Here is a 15,368-nt window from a genome sequence, read left to right as displayed (position 1 = left end):
TGAGCCCCGGGCGGGCGGCGGTGGCCGAGCGGAGACTCCGCACTGGGAGACTCTCCGCTACCGGACCCCGCTCTCCTGCTCAGGTTGCTTTGCGGCCACCGCAAACTTGCCCCCGAGGTCAGTGGGCGAAATTTCAGGCGCAGACAAAAGCCATTTGGCGAGGGGGGGGGGGGGTGAGAGAGGGGGGGGGGGGGGGGGGTGAGAGGGGGGGGGGTGACCATTGGCCGGGGGGGGGGGGGTGAGAGGGGGGGGGGGACCATTGGCCGGGGGGGGGGGGTGAGAGGGGGGGGGGGACCATTGGCCGGGGGGGGGGGGGTGAGGATGCAAAGCCGAAAATGCAACTTTGTAAAAGCCGAGAAGCTACTCACCCCCGAGCGCGATCAGGAGGGAGCCCAGGAAACAGCAGCAGGGCAAAGGCAGCCTCCACAGCGCCATTACCGCTCCTCACTTCAGCCCCGCAGCCAGGAGCAGACCGACAGTCATAGTGCAGGACACACACTGTCTGTGTCTGTGTGTGTGGGGCTGGGGGAGGCTGGACCTGCTCACCGAATGGTGTCCAATGCTCATCTATCAGAGTCTGTCAGCGTCTCTCTCTCTCTCCCCGCGCTCCCTCTCTCTCTCTCTCTCTCTCGGGAGGCCAAGATCGGGGAGAGGGGGTTGGGGGGGATGCAGCCACCTTATTGCTGCTGCTGCTGCCTCCGGCCACAGAGCTACACACACACACACATCCTGCCGGGGCCCTCACTGCTGTTCCCTTGATCCACAGGTCACCGAGCTCCAGTCAGGTCCCAGGCGCCAGCAGAGTTCAGCCATGAGGAGAGGGGGAGTAAACTTTACCGGGACCGGGGTCACAGCCACAACCCCGAGTGCCCGGGAAAGGGAGGCGGGCAGCTCCAACCCTGAAAACTCCCAAACTTATTCATCCCAGCCTCAAAGTTGGAGCTTTGTCAAAATGTATTTTCAAGGTCTATCCTTGCCTCTTTATCTAAAGGTGGGCGTGGAGCGCTTTGGAATGTGAAAGTGAACAAGAGAAGGCGCTATATAAACGCAAGTCATTTTTTTAAAAAAAGAATAGGAGTCGAGAGGCGGTGCTGATCTATTTTGAATGGTTTTTATGTGAGTGAGAGAGAGAGAGAGAGAGAGACCCCACATTATACACAGTGTAACGCACCTCATAACGAGCATCATTATAGGTATCTCCACGGATGAGTTATGGTCAGCCTCATCCAGGCAGATATCTGTCACAGTTATTGCAGTTCCTACATCACCGCGGGGACAAGTGTAAAACAGTTAAAGCGCTGTACACACGGAGGGGATTTACGTAACGGAATGGACAATTTTAAAACACCGCCGAACACAATAACCCCATTAAAATTAACAAACTTGCAACATACTGAATTTTAATGAGCTGTATTATATTCTCAGCATTCTGAAATTGCTCGTTCTGCTGTGGAATTCACCTCTAGGCTACATGTGAACTTTCAAATCCGCACGTTTCGTTATAGAGACGTCACAGGTAAGAGATTTGAAGTGATTAGCACAAATTTTATTCCCGAAATGGCAAATAGTAAATTTAAATTGTGTGAATATTTTAGGTAGCGTGGCTAGAGCTAAGAATTTTATAGGCACCAGTTACTCATTATTAAGTCAAATTATACCAGGACTCAAAATGCTCATTTTGTAAAACAATTGTGATATCATTGTAAAAATATTTTAAATGTTACAGTATATTAAGCTACACAATGAACCAACTTTCTGAGGGTTTGTTTGTTTTTTATTTTTTCATGGAATGTGGGTATCGCTGGCAAGGTCCAGCATTTATTACCCATCCCTAAGTGCCCTTGAACTGAATGGTTTGCCAGGCCACTTCAGAGGGCAGTTAAGAGTCAACCACATTGCTGTGGATCTGGAGTCACATGTAGGCCAGACCAGGTAAGGACATTAGTGAACCAGATGGGTTTTTACGGCAATTGACACTGGTTTCATGGTCATCATCACTAAGACTAGCTTTCTTTTTTTTCATTCATTTGTGTGATGTGGGCGTCGCTGGCTAATTGCCTAATTGCCCTTCTTCCGAGGGCATTTTTTTGAAGAGTCAGAGTCATGTGTAGATCAGATCAGGTGAGGACAGCAGATTTCCTTCCCTAAAGGACATTAGTGAATCAGATGGGTTTTAACACAATCGGCAATGGTTTCGTGGTCATCATTAGACTGTTAATTCCAGATATTTATTGAATTCAAATTCCACTATCTGATTTGGTGGGATTTGATCCCGGGTCCCCAGAGCATTACCCTAGGTCTCTGGATTTCCAGCCCAGTGACAATACTACTATGTCACCAACTCCCCAAGATTCCTAATTTATTAATTGAATTTAAATTCCACCAGCTGCAGTGTCTCCAGAGCCTCTGGATTACTACTCCAGTGATGTTACCACTACACCACCATCTCGCCAAAGTACATTGGGGTTATTTATTTTTCACTTAACAAATAGGAGTTCAAACATCCAGATTAACTCTCCAAAGAATCATATTGGATTCAAAACGTTAACTCTTTTTTTTAATATATTCATTCATAGGATGTGGGCTTCACTGGTTGGGTCAGCATTTATTGCCCATCCCTAGTTGCCCTTGAGAAGGTGGGGGTGAGCTGCCTTCTTGAACCGCTGCAGTCCATGTGACGTAGCTACACACTCAGTGCTGTTAGGAAGGGAGTTCCAGGATTTTGACCCAGCAACAGTGAAGGAACGGTGATATATTTCCAGATCAGGATGGTGAGTGACTTGGAAGGGAACTTCCAGATGGTGGTATTCCCATCTTTCAGCTGCCCTTGTCCTTCTAGATGGTAGTGGTAGTGGGTTTTGAAGGTGCTGTCGAAGGAGCCTTGGTGAATTCCTGCAGTGCATCTTGTAGATGGTACACACTGCTGCTATTGTGCGTTGGTGGTGGAGAGAATGAATGTTTGTGGATGTGGTGCCAATCAAGCGGGGCTGCTTTGGCCTGGATGGTGTTGAGCTTCTTGAGTGTTGTTGGAGCTGCACTCATCCAGGCAAGTGGCGAGTATTCCATCACACTCCTGACTTGTGCCTTGTAGATGGTGGACAGGCTTTGGTGAGTCCGGAAGTGAGTTACTCGCTGCAGGATTCCTAGCCTCTGATCTACTCTTGTAGCCACAGTATTTATATGGCTAGCCAGTTCAGTTTCTTGTCAATGGTAACCCCCAGGATGGGGATAGTGGGAGATTCAGTGATGGGAATGCCATTGAACATCAAGGGCGATAGTTGGACTCTATCTTGTTGAAGATGGTCATTGCCTGACACTGTGTGGCACAAATGTTACTTGCCACTTGTCAGCCCAAGCCTGGATATTGTCCAGGTCATGCTGCATTTGGACATGGACTACTTCAGTATCTGAGGAGTTGCGAATGGTGCTGAACATTGTGCGAACATCAGCGAACATCCCCATTTCTAACCTTATGATGGAATGAAGGTCTCTCTCTCCTCAGATTCTGCCAGACCTGAGATTTTTTTTCCATCACTTTGTATTTCAGATCTCCAGCATCAGCAATATTTTGCTTTTATTTATATAGTAACTCCCCCTCTGCATATTAAACAGCCTAGGTCAGATATACAATAGGTTCAGGCCCAGTAAAGCTCCTCCGACTCTGCCTGAGCAATGTACTTTCATTCCAGTTTTATGGTAGCAGTGGTAATATTACTGGACTATAATCCAGAGGTCTGGACTAAAATTCATGGATTCAAATCCCATCTTGACATTTGGTAGAATTTAAATTCAGTTAATTCACAAAATCCAGAATAAAAAGCTGGTCTTCATTATGGTAGCCATGGGCCATGAAATGACGAGATTTTTGTAAAAGTGCATCTGGTTCATTAATATCCTTTAGGGAAGGAAATCTGCCATCCTCACCTGGCTGGACCACATGTGACAGCACGGTGACTGACTCTAGGCTGCCCTCTGAAGTGGACCAGCAAGCCATGCAATTGTAGCCAACTGCTATGGAAAAGTCAAATCAGAATAAAACAGGATGGATCACCTGGCATCAACCCAGGCATTGGATACAACAAAGGCACACCCTGCCCAACTAACCCTGCAAAGCCCCCCTCACTAACATCTGGGGACCTGTGCCAAAAATGGGAGAGCTGTCCCACAGGCAGGTCAGGGCAACAGACAGACATAGTCATACTCAAAGAATTATACCTTACAGCCCAATGTTCCAGACTCCTCCATTATTATCATCCCTGGGTGTGTCCTGCTGCACCAGGAGGACTGACCACATGAGGTGGTGACACAGTGGTTTATATTTGGGAAGCAGTGACCCTGGGAATCCACAACATTGACTCCAGACCTTACGAAACCTCATGATGGCATCAGGTCAAATATCAGCAAGGAAACCTGCTGATTACCACCTACTGCCCTCCCTCAACTGATAACTCAGTTTTCCTCCATGTTAAACATCTCTTAGAAAAGATACTGAGGGTAGCGAGGGCACATATCCTCTCAGTCGAAGACTTCAAAGTCTATCACCAGGGTGGCTCGGTAGCACTACTGCTGACCAAGCTGGCTGAGTCCTGAAGGATAAGTCTGACAGATTGCGTCTGTGGCAGGCGGTGAAGGAGCCAAGAAGAGGGAAAAGCTTCCTTGATCATGCCTTCACCAATCAAAGCTGTCACAGATCCATCTGTGCATAACAGTTTTGGTAGGAGTGATCTTTGCATAGCCCTTGTGGAGATAAAGTCCTGTCTTCACACTAAGGACACCCTTCATCGTGAAGGGAGAGATTCAGATCAGATCTAGCAACTCAAATTTAGATATCCAAGAGGTGCTGCAAGCCATCAGCAGCAGCTGAATTGTACCCTGCCACATTGTGTAACCTCATAGCCCAGCATATCCCTCCATCTGCCATTACCATGGAGACAAGCAACCAACCCTGGTTCAATTAGGAATGTAGGAGAGCATGCCAGGAGCAGCATCAAGCTTACCTAAAATTGAGGTAGCAACCTGGTGAAACTACAACACAGGGCTACAAACATGCTAAAGAGCAGAAGCAGCATTCTATGGACAGAGCTAAGCAATCCCACAACCAATGGATCAGATCAAAGCTCTATAGTCCTGCCACATCTAGTCATGAATGTTGGTGGACAATTAAACAACTAACCAGAGAATGAGGCTCCACGAATATCCCCATCCTGAAGGATGGCAGAGTCCAGCCCATCAGTGAAAAAGAAAAGGCTGAAGCATTTTCAGCCAGAAATGTCAATTGGATGATCCATCTCGGCTGCTCCTGAGGTCCCCAGCATCACAGATGACAGTCTTCAGCCAATTCAATTCACTCCATGCGATATCAAGAAAAGGCTGAACACACTGGATACAGTGAAAGCTAAGGGCCTCAATAACATCTCTGCTATAGTGCTGAAGACTTGTGCTCCAGAACTAGCTGCACCCCTAGCCAAGCTGTTCCAAAACAACTACAACACTGGCATCTACACAACAAAGCAGAAAATAGTCCAGGTACATCCTGTCCGTAAAAAGCATGACAAGTCCAATCTGATCAATTACCTCCCCCATCAGTCTACTATTGACCATCAGCAAAGTGATGGAAGGTCTCATCAACAGTGCTATCAAGCGGCACTTACTCAGCAATAAGCTGCACACCAATGCTCAGTTTAGGATCCACCAGGACCACTCAGCTCCAGATATCATTACAGCTCTGGTTCCAAACATGGATAAAAGAGCTGAATTGCAGAGCTGAGGTGAGAGTGACTGCCTTTGGCATCACTGTATTCAGCTGATTAATCAGTGACCTTCCCTCCATCATAATTTCAGAAGTGGGGATAACCACTGATGATTGCACAATGTTCAGTCCCATTCGTAACTCCTCAGATACTGAAACAGTCTGTGGTCTCATGCAAGACATGGAATTGAAAGAAAAAACATACAGTGTGGCAAAAATTAGTGGTAAGCCAGGGAAAGTTTGAAAAACCAACAAAAGATGACCAAAAAATTAATGAGGGAGAAAATAAATTTTAAGGGTAAACTAGCAAGTAACACAAGAGCCTCATTAAATATATAAAAAGGAATAGAGATGCCAAAGTGAACATAGGCCCCTTGGAGAATGAGGCTGGGGAAATAATTATGGGGAACCAGGAAATGGCAGAGGAGTTGAATAAATACTTTGCTTCAGTCTTCACTGTAGGAAATACTAATAGCATTCCATAAATACTAAATAATCAAGGGGCAAAAGGGGGAAGAGGAAATAAATACAATAACTATTAATAGAGAAAAAGTACTAGGGAAACTAATAGGGCTAAAGGCCGATAAATTCCCTGGACCTGATGGGTTTCATCCTAGGATATTAAAGGAAACAGCTGCAGAGATAGTTGATGCGCTGGTAGTAATCTTCCAAGAATCCTTAGATTATGGAAAAGTCCCAGAAGATTGGAAAACTGCCAATGTAACACCCTTATTCAAAAAGGGAGGGAGACAAAAAACAGTTAACTATAAGCCAGTTAGCTTAACATCTGTCATTGGGAAAATGTTAGAGTCTATTATAAAGGATGTAATAGCAGAGCATTTGGAAATGCATAATATAATCAAGCAGAGTCAGCATGGCTTCATGAAGAGGAAATCATGCCTGATAAATTTATTAGAATTCTTTGAGGAAGTATCAAGCAGGATAGATAAAGGGGAACCAGTAGATGTAATATTTTTTGGATTTCCAAAAGTCGTTCGATAAGGTACCGCACATAAGGCTACTTAGTAAGATAAGAGCCCATGGTGTTGGGGGTAGTATATTAACATGAATAGAAGATTAACTAACTAATAGAAGACAGAGAGTTGGGACAAGTGGAGCATTTTTAGGATGGCAACCTGTAACTAGTGGAGTGCCACAGGGATCAGTGCTGGGGCCACAATTATTTACAATGTATATTAATGACTTAGATGAGGGAAATGAATGTACTATCGCCAAGTTTACGGATGATACAAAAATAGGTGGGAAGGCAAGTGGTGGGAATGACACAGTCTACAGAGGGATATAGACAGGTTAAGTGAGTGGGCAAAAACTTGGCAGATGGAATATAATGTGGGAAAATGTGAGGTTATGCACTTTGGCAGGAAGAATAGAGGAGCTGAACATTATTTACATGGAGAAAGACTGCAGAAAACTACAGCACAGAGGGATTTGGGAGTCCTTGTGCATAAACCCCAAAAAGCTAACAAGTTCAGCAGGTAATAGGGAAGGCCAATGGAATGTTGGCCTTTATTTCAAAGGGAATGGAGTATAAAAATAAGGAAGTCTTGCCAAAACTATACATGGCACTAGTTAAACTACACCTGTGAATAGTTTTGGTCCCCATATCTAAGGAAAGATATTATGGCATTGGAGGCAGTCCAAAGAAGGTTCACTAGGTTGATCCCGGGGATGGAGGGATTTTTTTTAATGAGGAGAGGTTGGGCAGGTTGGGCCTGTACCCATTGGAGTTTAGAAGAATGAGAGGCGACCTTATTGAAACATATAGGATTCATAGGGGGCTTGACAGGGTAGATGCTGTGAAGTTGTTTCCCCTTGCGGGAGGGTCTTGGACCAGAGGGCATAATCTCAGAGTAAGGGGTTACCCATTTAAGACAGAGATGAGGAGGAACTTCTTCTCTCAGAGGGTAGTTAATCTGTGGAATTCTTTACCGCAGAAGGCTATAGAGGCTGGGACGTTAAGTATATTCAAGGCTGAGATAGACAGATTTTTAATCAGTAAGGGAATCGAGGGTTATGGGGAAAAAGCAGGAAAGTGGAGTTGAGGATTATCAGATCAGCCATGATCTCATTGAATAACGGAGCAGACTCTGAATGGCCTACTTGTGCTCTTCCGCCTTATGGTCTGTCAGTCAGGCTTGGGCTGACAAGTGGCAAGAGAAACATTTGCACCACACAAGTGCCAGACAATGGCCAACTCCAACATGAGAGAATCTATCCATCTCCCACCGACATTTACCATCGCTAAATCCCCCATTATCAGTATCTTCAGGGTAATCATAGTTAATTGAACCAACCGTATGAATACTGTGGCTACAAGAGCAGGTCAGAGGCAGGGAATTCTTTGGCACGTAATTGATCTCCAAAGCCTGTCCACCAACTACAAGGCTACAACTACTCTGGAGTGTGATGGAATACTCCATACTTGCCTGGATTAGTGCAGCTCCAAAAACACAAGCAGCTTGACACCACCCCAGACAAAACAGTCGGTTTGTTTGGTGCCCCACCGATCACCTTAAACATTCACTCCCTCTACCACCAGTGCACAGTGACAACAGTGTATACCATCTACAATGTACACTACTATAATTCTCCAAAGCTCCTTCAACAGCACCTTTCAAACCCGCAAACTCTACCACCTAGAAGGAAAGGAGCAGTAGGTGAATTGGAACCCCGCTACCTGGAATTTCTCTCCAAGTTGTGCACCATCCTAACTTGGAATATTGCCATTCCTTCAATTTGGTTGGGTCAAGATCATGGGAACTCCCACTCTTACAGCACTCTGGATGTACCTACACCACAAGGATTTCAGTGGTTCAAGAATGCTGCTCACCACCATCTTCTCAAGGGCGGTTATGGATGGGTAATAAGTACTGGCCTTGCCAGCAATACACTCATCCCACGAGCAATTAAAAAAAGACCTCTAAAGTTCTCTGGGGTAATGCACTACATTTAGTGCTATTTGGGGTAATTTTGGACTATGAATTTGGACCAATTGGGGTTTGGATTAAGACTATTTTGATGTGGGGATCTTTACAGAGAGGAGAGCCGTTTATCCCATCTGTCCATGTTGCATGTAAAAATATCATTCATTCTACTACTTGTTTGAGTGGGACTTTCTGTCTTGTTTGATTTGGAGTTGAGTTTTCAGCAGTGAAAAGAGGTAAATACTGAACAAGAAATGGTTATCTCGCATGTCACGCCCGTCCTTTCCAATAGACTACATTCATTTGATGGGTGTCTACTCCCAGTTAGCATGGGTGGGGATGGGGGGACGGGGGTGACAAAGGTGAATTTCCAATCTGCAATTGCATTTTAGGCTCGTTATTTTTGTACAGGCGTTCACTAATCCTGCAATGGCAATTACATTGGACTAAACCTTCCAATCAGAGAATCCATGTCCACGTTCATGCGACGAAAAACTGCCCACTTACCTGCATACAATTTTTCTGTCCAAACTGCAGGAGGATCTTGCAGAACTCCCTCAGGGCAGGAATCCACAGAGAGCAACAAAGAGAATCTGTGTAGAAGCTGCACCCCCTTTTTGTGACACTAGTTGCCATATTCTGGTAAGTATTAAAGGTCCCCAAGCCTCTCAGTGTGTTAGTGAATGAGAGGGCGAGTGTGAAGGTGTGTAAGGGGGTAGGTGGGTGGGGTAAGTGGATAGGGTGGCAGCTGGGTAGGTGGGTCGGGGTGAGGGAGGTTGGGGGGGGCGGGGGGGGGGAGGCGTTTGGGTCAATTGTACAGTTATTCATAATTTAGACTAGAATTTTTCTGTCTAACATTTCCTGGGTAACTATTCAGGTAAATAAGTTGGAACTGTCCAAAGTCTCTGACTCTAACTCAAGAGTCAGAGACTTTTTTGGAGGGTTCAATGGAGCAGGGAATTGCCCATCAGAAGATCAAATTTTCCGGCCAATTCCCAAGGAGTCAGTGCGTTGAGACTTATGCGGGGTCCCAAGGCTTATCTTGTCCATACGTCTGGTTCCCAACAATCTGGAGACCAGAAGATCTGGGCCATTATCAATGTCTTTCAAAATTTTAAAAGTTTGGCTCATGTCCTTTCTCAATTATTTTTCTCTAATATGTACAACTCTGCAAGCCTATCACAATAATAGGCCCTGAACATCCTCAGAGTGGCAATCAGAGTCAGGGGGTTGGAGGCTGGTCTGTTAGGGGGTTTGGGTGGTCAGTAAGGGGGTAGGGTTGGTGGGTCAGGTGGTCAGTGGTAGGGTGGGGGTGGTCAGGGAGGGTCCTGTTGGGGAAAGGGGGGAGTCCCTTGGGGGAATTGGTGATGGGGGGGTAAAATCAGTGCTTCCAGGGGTCAGAAGGGGCGGCGGTTCCCCAGCGCATCTTTGGCGTAGCCCCCCAGTTACAATGCCCCAGAGTCTGGAAGTTACGGCACATTTTTATGACCTAAATTATGCTAAATACACCAAAGTCAATTACAAGATAAGAGTCCATGATTACCTACAGTTTTAGAAGCATGGTTTCACAAATAAGCTACACAAGACCAAATTAATTTTATTAATATTTATTGAAATGTCCATCAAACCCAGCCAAGTCTTTGATTATTCTTGTTGACAACACATTCACACAAATAAGACATTTTCAGCAATTGACTGCCAATTAGATCCAATTTTTTTTCTCCTTTCTAAATTCTGCCATCAAAACCACGTCAAAGACTGCCGAGCGGTTGCGCAAGGAAATTGCACCATGATCTCAGAAATTCATAATTGGAAATGAACCTGATATAATCCTTTTTAATACAAGGTTATGAATCTAGAGGAGCGTTAACCACTATACACTTCAAATTTACCCAACTCGAATCCTGGCACCATTGAACATTAACCCATTGAATTTCCTACAAAAGGTCCACTGTAGGTTACAGTACTAACCACATTAACTTTCAGCTGGGTGCAAACTAGAAATTAGAGTGTAGAAGTCGACCCTGCTTATAAGACAGTCCTGTTTTTCCAGCCACAACATGCTATACTCGCATTAGTAGTCAGCCGCAATTTTTCACCCCACAAATGCATGTTTTACGAACTGGTACCTTCTAACTGGACGCAAAGGTTCAAGCAGGCGATATGGGTTGTGTTAGAAAAATGCTGGAGAGCTTAAGACATGCTCACACAGAGCAGATCCTGTGTGACGAACAAAGAGAAATGAGTATTCCAACAAAACAAATGAAGTTTGAAGCTGGTTTCAAGTTAGAAGTCATAGCATTTGCTAACTCAGCAATTAACTGTGTAGTGAGGGAATTTGGTGTTGGTCTGCGAGAAACAGGAACCCGTCCTGAAAATGATGCCCGAGACCAAATGTGCCATGGGAACAGGGACCAACCACAGACCTGATCTTGAGAAGGACGTAGCGGAATGGGTCTTTGGAAATTGTCAGAATGGTTGCATCATCACCAGAAATGCACTGTATATATGTACTAATGTGAGCCAAATCAAACTCTTAAGTTCATCAAAGACTTCAGAGCAACAGCTGGTTGGCGTAGCTGCTTTATGGAACAAAAAAGTCTAGGGTTGCGACAGAGGGACTAAGAGGCCTTGATGCCAAAATTATCAGTTTCCAGTGATTCATCATCAGAGCGTGGCAAAACATGAGGACCCATCAAGTCACATCAGCAGAGATGGGCACTGAAACTGCCAAATCTGATGCAGAGCAGGTTCCTTACAACGATGCCTTTGCCAAAGTGACTCAATGGATTTGATGAACTTATTGTCAGATGTCAAAGGCAATGAATTTGATGAGTTTTAAAACGCTTTGACTGTGGTTAGAAGTACAGTTAATTTATTCAATAAACCATGTCACATTAATTTGATATGAACCACAGGTGTTATTCTTATTCCACATTTCAAAATAGCAGCCGGCCACATCAGTGGTTCACTTTTTTTACTCGGCATATAAGTCAATCCTAGTTTTTCGAAGGATTTTTCAAGGCTTTAAACATCGTCTTATATGCTGACATCTGGGTAACTGTAAAACTGGAATAATGAGGCTCTCATACCTTAATAAAACAAAAACAGAATTACCTGGAAAAACTCAGCAAGTCTGGCAGCATCGGCGGAGAAGAAATCAGTCAACGTTTCGAGCCTCCATGGCCCTTCGGCAGAACTTTGGCAGTTCTGCCGAAGGGCCATGGAGGCTCGAAACGTTGACTGATTTCTTCTCCGCCGATGCTGCCAGACTTGCTGAGTTTTTCCAGGTAATTCTGTTTTTGTTTTGTTTTGGATTTCCAGCATCCGCAGTAGCTTTTAGCTTTTTGTTTTTATCTCATACCTTAATGGCTTGTCAGTCCTAGTTCTGGCATTAACAAAGACTTTTTTTTTCAGTTAACACTAAATATTTAAAGATTCAATAAATGGTCTTTTGCCACTGAGGAAAGAAAACTAGACTATGAATTCCTAAAAGGCAAGCCATTAAATGGATCTAAGGGTCAATATCCTACACTGGTCTTCTGGAATGCAGCATTTCCGAGTAGTTATCATGCTATGAGTATCTCTTAGTTGACGATCCATCTCCTAAGACAGAATCACGGCAATCATTTGCTCTGAAACACCTACTTTTGAATAACAGCAACTACCTTACAATGGCAAGCGAATTACGAGTCGGAATTTTGTTCAAGATGCGGGTTCCAGTGACAAATTCTGCACCTAGGCATCATTGTGCAAAAGGAACTTTGAGCTGGCCATTCAGACATAGGACATGGAATGTATTCCCATCAATTATTGATATGCCTCATTTCTTTGGCCGGCAGGGCTGGTGGGGGGGGAATGTCTTCTTTGGCCTCACTAATTTATCACAAACCTATTTCTTGATGAACAGGATTTTCCAAATTGTTCATTTTTAGAGTCTCTTCATGTGCCAGAAACACAAGTAGTATGAGCAGGAGTAGGCCACTCGGCCCCTCAAGTTTGCTCTGCCATTCGATAATATCATGGCTGATCTCATTGTGGCCGCAACTTCACTTCCTACCTGCCCTATAACCCTTGACTCCCTTATCAAAAATCAACAACACAGCCATCACTGCTCACCAGGGAAGAGAATTCCATGGACCAATGATCCTCAGAAAAAAAAGTTCTGAGTCTGAAAATGGAGATCCCAAATTTTTAATGTGTCCCCTAGTTCTAGACACCCCACAAGAGGAAACATCCTCTCAGCATCCATACTGTCAAGTCCCTCAGGATATGTGTCAATAAGATCACCTCTCTTTCTTCTAAACTCCAGTGGGTATAAGCTCATCCTTCCCTCATAACTCCTTACAGAATGCAGTTATATCACTATTTAAAGTTCATGACCCTTGTGTACCCCATTTCCACTATAACAGAAATAGGACAAGCTAATTTAGTCTGTTTGCCCTAAAGCCTGATGTTAGCTTGAAGATGTTAACTTACTCCTGGTCAATCTTTACATCATAGGATAACAATGCACACCTCCACGATCATTGTGTGCACAGCTGAAGCAGTATCACGATCGTACCATGATCAGGACTCACATTTAACAAGTCTGAATCCTACCCCTTGCTTGGAACTCAGAAGATTTAAGCTACTTTATCCTGAGTTAGGCCAGTAGTGGTGAAATAATACCCATCGTCCCAAAAACTGTTGGATTTTGTGCTTATCAAGGTGAGACATTAGTACAGGAGGGTGAGAGTTCTTTTCTAACACTGTAAACTACAGACAGCTTCAAGCACTTCCAGGTTAGCTAGAAGAACTTATTCCTTTACTATTCCTTAATATTGTTTAGCCATAATTTTAGAACATTTGTAAATGGACCAGTGTAAACCTTATAGCCTCGCTGAAAGATTATTGAACTTGTGCTATTTAAAGGTAGCATTATACTGTGAGCTCTCATCCACCAGGTAATGGAATGAAACTTTTCAAATAGGGCTCCTAGCAACAATGGAGATAAAAATTATTCCCATTTATATGGTTCATGCCCAAAATGGTGAAAGAGCAATGTACTGGCCTCATGCATCACCCATCATTGTCTGAAACCAGAGCCTGAAGGGTAGGTTATGCATTAGCTCTATGTGGGAACTTTCTTGACTTGTGAAGATCAATCCCCCAAGTTAACTTGCTGCTGTGTGGTTACTAGTATCCAGTCTTGAGGGGAACTTGGTGACCCAGTCTAACAAATAAGAGCATACATTTAAGCCTGTATTACAGATCTCCCCTTTGTAAACATTGATACTGATGCAAAGTCCAAACAAGAATAATCTGTATTTATGGTGCATTTTGTCTCCTGTAAATCTGAAGTACTTTCTTCAGGAATCCTGAACCAAAACGTTCTCAACACCTGAGTAATATGCACAAAGTTCACATACTTAAACTTTCATTTCAGAATGAAGAAATTCAAAATCCTTAAGTCCAGAATGGGTTGCAGTGCCCCAGGGTACAAAGTAGAGGGCATAGACTATTGGATTTCTTGCTTTATTTGTTAGAATTTCCACAGGGATTCTTTCAACTCCCATTTCTTCGGCATTTCTGCAGATTTGCCACCTAATTTATGATGTTAAAGAGAAGGCCCAAAGAAATTAATGGCAATTGTCTCATGTTCAGAGATAGAAGAAATTTGTTTTCCCCTTCAAAATGAGCACTCGATCAACAGAAATTAACTCTCATGAATCTTGGGTATTTCTTCTTTATTTCAACTGTGTGCACCCAGATTTAAATCAAGCAATTAGTTAGTAGAACGTTTTTAGTTTAAAGGCTTAACATGTTCCATGCAGAGTCAACTATCTCTTAGTAATTATCCACATACCAACAGTATTAGATGATTGAACTAGAGAAAATCCTCCCGAGGTTCTAGCTTCAACCAGTCAATACATTCTTTAGCCTAAATATCACTGCATTTGGCTATCCACTGAAACAGCCATGCAACTTTATCTTGGTCTCAGCTGTTTGCATCAAGAAACTGTATTAGTGTAAAAAAAATGAATAGAGAGAGAAATAATGATCAAATTCATGTTTTCTTTTTGCACTGAGGATTTTATTATTAATGCATGTTTTATTGTACATTTTTTAATCTATGCTCAGTTCTGAGGTTTGCCTTTACTTTCTCCAAATTCGCATTCTGTTCACTCACATACACCTTCCACCCAGTGAACCTTTAAAGGAACCCCTTCAACAACAAAGGATTTATTCATTTTTTCCACAAACAGGATGGCGAGATGAACAGAGAATAATAAAATATCACACTGTAGGTGTCATAAAGGCATGGAATCGTTTGCAACAAAAGATCTGGTCATTTTTAACGTAGTACACTGGCAACTTTAGTTGAATCTGTTATGCATGAAAAAGATAAACAGCTTCTCCACACAGCTTTCAGAACCCGTAAATAGGCAACACTCGTGCATTTGTTTTTATGCAAGTAGTGAATAATGAATGGGAGTTTGCTGACACCACACAGTCACTATAGAGGAATATTCTATTTGGAACTAGACAGACTTCAAAATCAAGAGTATGAACTTTAAAACTGTAGTTTGCTTATTACACAAAGAAACTTGAACATGTTAGTGCACAATTTAACACTGTAAAAGTAAGGTACTCTGAAGATGCTGACACCAGTTAACTCAAATGTTCCAACC

General features: G+C 43.6%; 1 protein-coding gene across 1 annotated transcript in view; it reads right to left on the bottom strand.

Annotated features, from left to right (window-relative positions):
- igdcc3 (immunoglobulin superfamily, DCC subclass, member 3) overlaps window positions 1-507 on the bottom strand; it is a 131,082-nt gene extending 130,575 nt beyond the window's left edge. The window contains exon 1 of the mRNA XM_078529958.1: window positions 369-507. Coding sequence (XP_078386084.1) covers window positions 369-435 — 67 coding nt within the window. The 5' untranslated portion in view covers window positions 436-507. The remainder of the gene's footprint in view (window positions 1-368) is intronic.
- Between the last annotated feature and the right edge of the window lie 14,861 nt (window positions 508-15,368).

This window comes from Cetorhinus maximus, chromosome 26 (genome assembly GCF_964194155.1).
Source record: "Cetorhinus maximus chromosome 26, sCetMax3.hap1.1, whole genome shotgun sequence".
NCBI lineage: Eukaryota > Metazoa > Chordata > Chondrichthyes > Lamniformes > Cetorhinidae > Cetorhinus > Cetorhinus maximus.
The sequence above is the reverse complement of the archived record's forward strand: the minus strand, read 5'-3'. Positions and strand labels throughout refer to the sequence as shown.